Genomic DNA, 10,492 nt, shown 5'->3' on the forward strand with positions numbered 1-10,492 from the left:
GTTTTCCAATAAACAGTTTTAAAATTACTTTATTGATGCTTCTTTAATGAAAAATCTACAACAAACAAAGGAAAAAGACAAAGAAGCAGCCGAACTAGCAATCCTCAACAACTTTTTAATTTTTACACCGYGAMCCAAAGTTTTGTTTCAGGAAATCACATCCCCAGCAATCAGCGGTTGTAGAATTAAGCTGTAAAAGAGTTCATACAGCACTAGTTGGCAGTGTTGTGCATTTATTGTACATGAATTATTGCCGGCTAGTAAGTGTCAAATTGAACTTGCACTTTAAAATTAGCTTCCGCTAGTTTTAAGTTGCGGACCTAAATATTTTCATAAGTGCTTTAGAAATATCGGAGCTAATTTTTGGATTAGCATTGCCCACCACTGCTCCTTACAGATCTACCTATTTCTTTTTGCAAAAACAAACACATCCAGAATGAGGCTTATGAGACAAAAACTTCCATTGTACTTTTGGAACAGCAAGTGTTTACCTGTTCCTGAGGCCCAGAGGAAGATTTCTTTTACCCACATCAGTAGCTGGGTTCATGCATGCAAAGAGACGGAAATCTGGGTGTCGAACCAGTGGCTCTGTAATCACCAAACAGCAGAAGCATTTATGAACTTTCAAAAGTAAATCGAATCATTTATTCAACACGTAAAACCACCTGAATTGGCCAACATGTTGCAGACACACATTGCTCCATCCAACAGAAAATTTCACATCACATCACAATCACCTAAGAACAAAAAGAAACAGGATTAAATGCAAAAAGTATTTAATAAAATTATAAACCACCTCACCACGGCTTTCTAAGGCTGTACTAGGCTGTACTAAGAGAAAGAACAGCTTTATGTACTGGTAATAGTTAGGTTTAGGGTCAGGATATAAAGATAGAAATACTTTAACGTGTTTGTTCTGATCAACAGATGTAGCAGTAATCTAGTTGTTAAACCATTTCAGGCACATTTGATGACGTGTTGATGAAGTTATTTTAAATTAATAAATGAGACTACTAGGGCTGCAACTAACGATTATTTTAATAAATCAATTAATCTGTTGATTATTTTTTCGATTAATCGGCCAAATCATTAAAACGCTTAATTACATGAATATGAGTAGATAAAAATTGATTTCATTCCTGTATAAATTAAGGATGCAAGTTATTGATTACTTAATTAATCTGAAGTTGCTTTATCTTATAGATTGACTAACAGTTGATAAGCAGCCATTTTCTTAAAAAACTGGAGTTTTCTCTTGAATCAAGTCTTTTCATAAKATGAAGGATTTTTTTATAATCTCCTGAATTAAAAAACAGAAGCACATCATAAATATTTTAACAATTTATTTTGCCAGCTGTATTAAATACCGACTGAAAAAAATGTGTATTTCTCCTACAAGAAACATAACAGAAAATTAATAGGTTGCTGAATCAGGAAAATAGAATAAAATATGATTTTTAGATGTAAAGCTATTATTAATTTATTATAATTCAAATTTATTTATATTTAACATTTATAATTTTTCTAATTCTTTACTTTTTGCTTCATTCTTGTTGGTTCTGTCTGAATTCGACCCAGTATAACTGGTTCTGAATCAGCCCCTCCTTCCTCCTTCCCTCTCCTCTGCTGAGGCAGACCTGCTGCTCGCCTTTTTTTTTCCTTCGTCTGGAACCTTTTTGCTGCTCAACAAATAACTTTGAGCCTCAGTCAGAAAAAACTGGAGGGTTTTTATACTTTTGGCCCGAGAGGACGAAACAAACGTTTCCTCCTTGCGACGCGGCTCGCATCAGACCGTCTTTTATAAACATTAAATGTGGCAGATACTTTTTATCATGTCTTCAGATCTACTTGGCCTAACAACACGATTTAAAAACTGTTTTAAACGCATAAAGGGACGCATAAATCGCGCGACACAACAAATCGATAATGAAATTCGTTGCCAACACATTTAATAATCGATTTTTATCGATTCGTTGTTGCAGCCCTAGAGACTACAGTCGAGTCCTGGGCATGTGACTCTGGTGATCATGTTATTCTTGTTTTACTGGACTTAACAGCTGCATTTGATACAGTAGACCACAGCATTTTGTTGATGCGTCTACAGCACCAGGTAGGCATCAGTGGCACTGCCCTYGAGTGGTTAAGGTCCTATTTGGCAAACAGAACATTTTCATTAAAAATTGCAGGATTTGAATCCTTTTCTGCTCCTCTGTCATGTGGGGTTCCCCAGGGTTCAATTTTGGGGCCTTTGCTTTTTTCTCTGTACATCCTGCCTTTGGCTTCAATTTTTAGAAAACACGGCATCTCCTTCCATTGCTACGCTGACGACTGCCAAATCTATGTACCTCTAAGGCGAGTTGAGGCTTGGTCCATTAAATCTCTTTTAGCATGTCTCGATGATCTTAAAAGCCTGGATGGCCCTAAATTTCTTGCCTTTTAATGAAAAAAAGAACGAGTACTTGTTTTTGGACCTAGTGGAGCATGCCCGAGTCCTCCAGTGGATCTAGACCCCTTGGCTAAGCCCACAGCTACAAACCTTGGTTTTAAGAAGGACAGTGATTTTAAACTTGACAGTCAAATAAGGGCTACAGTTAKGTCTAGTTTTTATCACCTGAGAAAAATAGCAAAGATAAAATCTATTCTTTCAAGGCAACAGTTTGAAACAGTGGTCCATYCTTTTATTTCATCTCGACTGGATTACTGTAACTCTATTTTGGAGTAAACCAGTCATCAGTGCAAAATGCTACTGCCCTTCTTTTAACAGGAACACGTAGAAGAGAGCACATCACCCCGGTCCTGGCTTCCCTCCACTGGCTGRCTGTCTGTTTTAGAGTCCATTTTAAAATCCTTCTGTTTYTTTTTAAGGRTTTAAACAACRTCGCCCCATCRTATTTAACAGAGCTTCTTCACCGTTACACCCCTCCTCGGTCACTCAGGTCTGCTGACCAGCTGCTCCTGGTCATTCCCAGTTCTAAACGGATGCTCAGAGGAGATAGGGCTTTCTCTGTTAACGCCCCTAAACTGGAACGCCTTGCCCTTGCAGGTCCGACAGGCCTCTTCACTGTCCATTTTTAAGACTCGTTTAAAAACTTCTTTTTTCTCACTGGCCTTCAACCCAACTGAGATTTGATTTTACTCAACTTTTACTGTATTGGTGCTGATTTTACTTAACTGTGTGATTTTATTGTGTTTTTGTATTCAGTTTTTATTTRDTGTGTTCAGCACTTTGTTTCAGCAGTGGCTGATGTTATAGCGCTTTATAAATAAAGTTTGATTGATTGATTGATTGACTGTGTGACAGCAGGCCTCACCTGTGTCTCCACGGTCGAGCAGCACCAGAGATCCAGCCCTGCCCTCCAGCAGTCCACTCAGACACTCCAGAGTCTCTGCTGCTGCCAGGTTGATCTCATCTAGCAGGATCCAGTGGCCCTTCTTCACAGCCTGGGCTAAAGTTCCCTGCGGACCACCCACAGTTCAGAACTGCAATCCTCTACAACAGCACAAGTGTGTGAGCGGGTGTGTTTACCTCCACAAAAGCAAATACCATGGTCGTCTCACAGGTTCGCATCTGCTGCTGAGTCTGACTCAGTTTGGAAGCCAGCACCTCCCACTGTTTCTTCAGAGAGGCAGCTACAGACACACAGGAACACATCAGCCTTTCTCGCATTGGAGTTTTTTTATTTTTGTTTTTAATTTCTGTACCGTTTCGTTTCTTCTTCAGCTCATTGGCCAAAGCAGATTTGCAGACGTGCTCCATGAGCCTGAGCAGGTCCTGCCAGCGTTTCCCCCTAAAGCAGGTCTGCACGTGACCCAAGAAGGTTAGGTTCTGGTTCCTGGAGTAAGTCTGGGAAAACAGGTCCTCGAAGGCCTCCCTGAGAGGCAGCACAATCTGTTTGTGGTCTACAGGCTTGTACCTGAAAAAGAAAACATCAAATCAGACCTCAGTCTTCCAGCAGCAGAAAAGAGCCAACATTTACAAGACTGTTTTCTGCCATGTTTTCTCCAAGCATACTGTTTCTGCATACTTTGTGTTACCATTCATCTACCAAAATGCTCCGTTTGATCAGAAACAGAAAGCTGTACATTTTAGTTTTTGTAACTTTTATAGTTTTCAAAATACAGTATTTGTTAAGCCCTAAGGGGTTTTAGAGGTAATTTCTGCCTGAAAATACACAATAAAATAAATCAAGATTAGCTCCACAGTTATAAGGTCTAAATGCTAACTCCTGGTACCTCTGTAAAGGTAAGATCTCAAAGATAATTTCTTAAGGGAAACCACTATTGTAACTCTTACTGTGCCTGAGTTATTTATGATTAAATAAAGAAAATTTGTAGTTTTTTTAGCCTCGCCTAAATATATATTTTTAAATCAACATTGTAAAACACAATGAAAACTCTTGTGAAGACCCAGGAACGCCCTTAGATTTTATACATCTACATCTTGAGAGAATTTGTAGCAAAGTAGGACTGAATAAGTTGAAGTATATTCATTTCACAAAGGTTTTAGTGAGCAGTATGCCAGGCAGAAATGGCATTTTGGCACAATTTAGCCAAATGTACCCAAAACTGTACCAAATGGGTTTTTTACTTTATAAAAGAGAATCTGGTTTAATAAAAGTGTTGATTTCTATTGTAAGACTCATTCTGTATATGACATCATCTTTTCTTTTTACATTTACACTGTGCATCATCAAAATCTACCATTGTGCACACCATGAAATCACTGAATGGAACCTAACCCCGCCTCAACGTTTTACACATGAGGGCTGTTATTTATACTCTTGGTAACGCGTGAACTTCATGTCACCACACAAAGAGTAACACAGTATCAAGATATATCCCTGAATTCGTGAGAGCTTCGTCTTTTCAAAGATACCAAAGGGAGGAGTACGAAACCAAAACTTGCACAGTAACAGATGCGGAGAACTTTCCGATACTGAAACGGTCTGCGACGGTTCAAGTAACTTACAAATGTTTATATAGCTTTAAAATCATAAATATTTATCCAAAAAAAAATTGGCGACTCATTTTAAAAACTTTAAAGGCACCTTTTGTGATGGATTTAGAAAAAATTAGGGAAAAATAAGTTTTACACCTACTTTAGCAAACAACAATGAATGACACCATCTGCTGGCCTGTACAGGGCCTGTCGGACTTGTGATTCTTGTGTAAATAGATTAGGATTCGTTTACTTTCTTCTAAATATTGTTCTTTTTTAAATCTGGTTCAACATATTTGCTCTATTTTTGTTGTGCTACTTTTAGCTATGGATACCAGTATGCTAATTTTATGCACTTCTTTGCAAATTTTAGTTGTTTGCTCATCTTTTGCTAAACTTAACTTTAACATAAGGTTTCACTAATTGCACTTGTTTTGATTGGTTTAATTTTAAAGATTCAGTCTTGGTCTTTTCAACAAATTTCAGAATCCCACATCCCAAAGATTCTCCATGGCGGTTCAGGTCTGGATTCTGGTGGACAGTCCATGCAGGGAAATGTCTCATGTTTCCTGAACTAGTTTATAAAGAGGTTCCTGTTTGATTAGTTAAATCCAGGTGGTGACCTGTTTTGGCAGGGTGGTGTATTTGAAATGTTTCTGACATGAGGCTGAATTTGACTTGTTTTAGTTTAGACAGTTTATGATGACTCACCCTCCAAGAAGGTCAGCTGTATCACTTTGCTGGTTCATATTTACGACCCGCAACTTGTGTCCTGAGTTTTGATACAGAAGAGGTGTAATTTAAAAGCTTATTTAAAAATAGCAGAACATTTGGGATAAATGTGGTCATGAACTCACCTGTCATTGTGGCCAGATGCTGTACAGTAGAGGTCTTTCCTGTTCCGGTCTCGCCCACAAGCAGGACTGGCTCTCCTTTGGCCACACAGACTGCCAGCTGTTCCAGCAGAACCGCCGAGGGTCGAGTGGCAGCAAATGTTTGCTTATCTCTGACAGAGGGAATAAAAAGCTTCAAATTAATCACGAGTTCACTGTTTGTAGTTAAGTCTTTACCACAAAGTTAAGAATTATTGATACACCACCACTTTTTAATTACATGTTCGTTATTATTAAAGGTTTTGTCTCGTCTCATTTAATTAATCTAAAATGTTGCAAAATTGTATTTCTTTGTTAGCCACCACTATCCACATGTAAATACCTGTTGTCTCATATTTATCTTTTTATGTCCAACCCAAAACATTTGGCCTTTTTGTTCCAATACTTTTGGAGTACAAGTTCTTCTCTACAGTAGTCTGAGCTTAAAGTGTTACACCCACTATTTTTTCATATTGCATTGTTGTTGAGGTAGAATTTTCAAGTGTTTAAAAAAGATTTCAACATATTTTTTTATTTTCTGCCTGGCCTTCAGAGGAGTCGGACGCTTTTTGCTCTCTGTCCCGAACCTGTTCCTCCTTCCCTGCTTTGCAGCTTTTTTCAAGCCTTTCTTCTACCTATCATCCACAAACAAAAGGAATTATGGATTTGGTCAACTGGTCTCTGAACACAATCGACACTATTTTTTCCACACTGAGATTGGAGCGTGGGGAGATCAGCTGTCCCAGTGGAATGGTGGCGGCCGGGCGAGTGTCTGGTTCTTGGGGTTGGAACCTGATCTGTTTGGCGCCGCTTTCCATTGAAGACGTGGAAGGTTTGTACATATTTGGATTCATGATAACTGCATTCCTGCTGATCGTCTGTGGAGGAGTCCTGGTTTATCAGAAAATGAAAGCAATCCTGACAGCAGTCCGGGCCTGTGAGAAGCTGTCAGGGACCTTGGATGGAGTCTCCCGTACTGGAAATGCACAGACTCTGATGTTGGGGGGATATAAGTCAATTCAATTCAATTCAAAAATACTTTATTGATCCCAGAGTGAAATTTGGTGTTGTTTAACTCATTTAACTAAAAACTTATTGTAGATACTGATGGCTGTAGGCAGGTCACAAACTGGACATGATTCTGACGAGAATCACAGCTCAGCAGCGTGCCCGTGAGATGTAGGATTACACCTGGGTGAAGTATCAGACGGAAAGAGAGGCGAGGAGGTAATGACATTCGGAACATTGCCATTTTTTCGCCATCACAGAGATGCAGTTACAGACTTTAAAGCAGCAAGAAAATCAAGGCTGCTTGTCCCAAAACAATTGTGTTTATCTTTTGGATCCCTGCAGCTGCTGACCTTTATTTGGCATTTATCAAACTCCCTGGATGACACGTGAGACCGAGGCTTGACTCCCCATCCCCTACCTGTTTCATCCGTGGGTCGATCAGTCTGAAGGCTACGATGGGTGGAGACAGAGAACTGACTCAGGTGATTTGTGTTTTAGTTGATAACAACTTGTTTTGGAGGTCTTTGATTGGTTCCATCACGGAGTATTAACCCTAAACGTCACCGGCTCTGCTGCATCCTACCCCGTACCATGTGTTTGATCTCCAGCCCCCTTCCTTCCTTAGCTGCCTTGCACTGAGCGAGTGGTTTTTTTGAGTATATGATGTTGTGTTTCTGTGTAAACATAGGATCAGAGCATTTTTTTAAACTCATCTTTCCGATTGTGTGTATTCCAAGATTTTTAAAGGTAGCGTGACCCCTACTGGTTGCCGCATGACTTGATCACCTGTTAACCCATGTTTTTGTCATGTGTGTGTCTTCTTGAATGGGTGTTCTTAAATGTAATTTCATCGTGCAAACGATGACAATAAAGGCTTTCATCATCATCATCACCATCACCACCTTCATCATCATCATTTTAGGATATTATGTTTGCGCGGTCTGGTGACATTTATGAAGATCAACCCCACTTTAGAGATCCAGTTCATAATGTCCAATAAACTTAGAGCCAACACACAAATACTAGGACATCCCCAGGTTGCCCACATGTCCTGACTGGTCAGAGCTCTTTTGCAGGCTCCAGGGTTAGCGTTATCCAATGCTAGACGGGTAGTCATAATGTTATGGCTGACTGATGACCCACTGTTTTCAGGCCAAAGGTTATGTCCAATTCCTGTTTGTTTCAGGGCAGGATCAATGTGGATATTTGGACACCTCCGGCCTGCGGAGCCATTAGATGAGTCTGTTTACAACAGAACAGTTTCAAATCAATATAATGCTTGTTTTATTTAGCACCATTGGTCAGCTTGTTTCTGTCAGTGGGTGAATGTTGACACAGCAACAAGCTGATGCGTATGATGTAAATCATTTAAAATGTCCCACTTACACAACCAGCTGGACAGCCTTGGCCTGCTTTCGATCCAGACTGGCTCTGCCCACTGAGGCCTGGAGTTCTGTCAGAACCATGGCAGGCTGGTACATTTTGCAGAAGTACTGGGCCTGGAGACAAACAGGACAAGAAAAGAACTCTGATATGACCGGTTCATTATGAAATCTAACTTATAATAATAATTGTCTAAAGACTGTGCTTTTTAAAATCAAAACGTTTGCCCAATCAAATACCTTCTCTTTGGAGATGTTGAGTTTGCTTCCAATGGTCTCGGACATTTGCAGTCGACGTTCAGGACAGGACAGCACGGCTGTAAAGCAGTCAAGAGCCTGACAAAGGAGAAAGCAGCCACACAAAAAAAGAAAAAAAAAACAAGATAAACATGCAAGATAAACATGTAAGTTCCAAATTGAGGCAGATTTGCAGGTTGAAATGTTTTCTGGTAACTCCATGTCAAATCACCCAAAACAATGAAATATTAACCCAACCGTCTCCAATTCTGATAAAATTTGGCATATTTGTTCATTGGGATTTCACAGCACAGTATCTCCATTTTTAGATCAATCAGACCAGTGATTCCAGGGTTGATTGAACATTTGACCTTTCCTATGACCTTGAAATTGACCTTGTGGATCACACGACCTTGATAACCATTCCTGAAATCAAATCCACCACTTGTCATCTAAAACATAGAACAATTTTAAAATCTTAATATTTTTTGTTTAGGAGCAAGTTTGATTTAAAAGATATGTATCGGTTAAAATTAACCATGGAATGCATTATAAATGTACACAATTACATGAAAACGTGGAGCATCTCTTTGAATCAAAGTAATTTTGCCTGTATAATAACTTTATTTGTAAAAACATACTGAGTGACCTAATATTATTTTACTTGGTATATTAAACTGCCCTTTCCTGAAATTTACACCACTAATAGTTATGTCAACCATGTTATAGATACTAAGGTGTACTTTTTTAGCAGTTATAACACTCGATCAAAGATTGAGTCGCTATCAAATTAAAACAATTTTCTTTTCAGTAACAACATATAATGTCTGTAACGAAGACAAATTTGTAATCCTGATCAAATTCCCTTTCCAATCGGGACTGTACATTAACTTTTGTAGCTCATAGCTAAGGCTGGCTATCATGGCCAATTCTCTAAATCAATTCAGTTTCAATTCATTAAGTTCAGAATTGATTAACCACGATTCGATGAAAATGTTTATTGATATTGTATTTTGCAACTGTGTTGTAAAATACAGTATGACCATTTTTTTTTTCCTCCTCAGCATAAACAACTGGTTTTAAGGACAAACTTTTAAATTAAACTGTTTAATCTAGAAAGAAAACTGTCACAAGTATAAAAAGTTTTAAAGTAAAAAGGAATTGCAGGTCTTGTTGGATGCATTCATTTTTAAGTAATTAATTTTTTTTTGATAAATAAGAAGTGATGGGAATAAGGCTGCAGGAGAAGAGGTGAGCTAATATAAACATACTTCTGCCCACTCCTTTTGAGTGTATGAAAACTAGTGAATGGGTGTTCTGAACTGTAATTTCATTGTGCTCTGTACAATGACAATAAAGGTCTATCTTATCTTATCTTAAAACAGTATATTTGTAATGTTTCTGTTACCTTCTGTTATGTTCAATAAAAATTATTAAAGGAGACCAATTATGGGTGCTAGAAATGTTTATGGTTAGTCTGTGGGCTATCCAGACCATGTTCATTCAATTTAATGCACAAAATAATTCTCAGATAATAAAATTTCCCATTTTCTAGTTCTGCCTGCTKTGACTTCCGTTCAGAAGAGCRGTTTATGTTAATGAGCTCTGTTGGTAACACCCTCAAAAAAATCTGTTGACATTAACTCCGCCCTCCAAAGCCAGCGTTTATGTTAGCATGGCTAATAATAGCAGAAGCTCCGTTGTACAACTTATATGAGACCCAGAGGCAGAGTCGTGGTCGCAGCTTCTTTCTTTTTTTTTCTCTCCCTCCTCTGCTCTGCGCTCACTCTGCATGCTGTTACCAGAGCAGGGAGCAGCAGCGGTCAAAATACCTCAGAAACTCAAACAAATAGGCTTTAACAAGGCTTTAATAAGCTAAACAATAGAGGTACATGAGAAAACGTGTTCATAACGAACGAAAATAAGTAAATAATTAAATTGTGTTCGTGCCAGTCTTGAGCCCTGGTCTCCCACTCTCTGGTCCAACACTCTACCCATTGCCCTATTGGAAACTTGTTGTGAAATGAGCTGCACATTGTACAACAACACCG

The 10,492-nt window shown here is 38.8% G+C and overlaps 2 protein-coding genes across 2 annotated transcripts in view; one reads left to right on the top strand and one right to left on the bottom strand.

Annotated features, from left to right (window-relative positions):
- LOC106527935 (midasin) overlaps positions 1-10,492 on the bottom strand; it is a gene marked incomplete at its 3' end in the record, with an annotated part of 120,394 nt that overhangs the window by 70,444 nt on the left and 39,458 nt on the right. Inside the window, 8 exon segments of the mRNA XM_014022960.1 lie at positions 492-588; positions 3,312-3,456; positions 3,527-3,630; positions 3,703-3,914; positions 5,651-5,711; positions 5,797-5,945; positions 8,209-8,321; positions 8,445-8,540. Of these exon segments, the coding sequence (XP_013878414.1) occupies positions 492-588; positions 3,312-3,456; positions 3,527-3,630; positions 3,703-3,914; positions 5,651-5,711; positions 5,797-5,945; positions 8,209-8,321; positions 8,445-8,540 (977 nt within the window).
- The window catches only part of gja10b (gap junction protein alpha 10 b), a 75,639-nt gene continuing 71,656 nt past the window's right edge, over positions 6,510-10,492 (top strand). The window contains exons 1-2 of the mRNA XM_014022963.1: positions 6,510-7,038; positions 7,165-7,304. The gene's annotated coding sequence lies outside the window, so the exon portion shown is untranslated. The remainder of the gene's footprint in view (positions 7,039-7,164; positions 7,305-10,492) is intronic.

This window comes from Austrofundulus limnaeus, unplaced genomic scaffold, assembly GCF_001266775.1.
Source record: "Austrofundulus limnaeus strain Quisiro unplaced genomic scaffold, Austrofundulus_limnaeus-1.0 Scaffold351, whole genome shotgun sequence".
Classification (NCBI taxonomy): domain Eukaryota; kingdom Metazoa; phylum Chordata; class Actinopteri; order Cyprinodontiformes; family Rivulidae; genus Austrofundulus; species Austrofundulus limnaeus.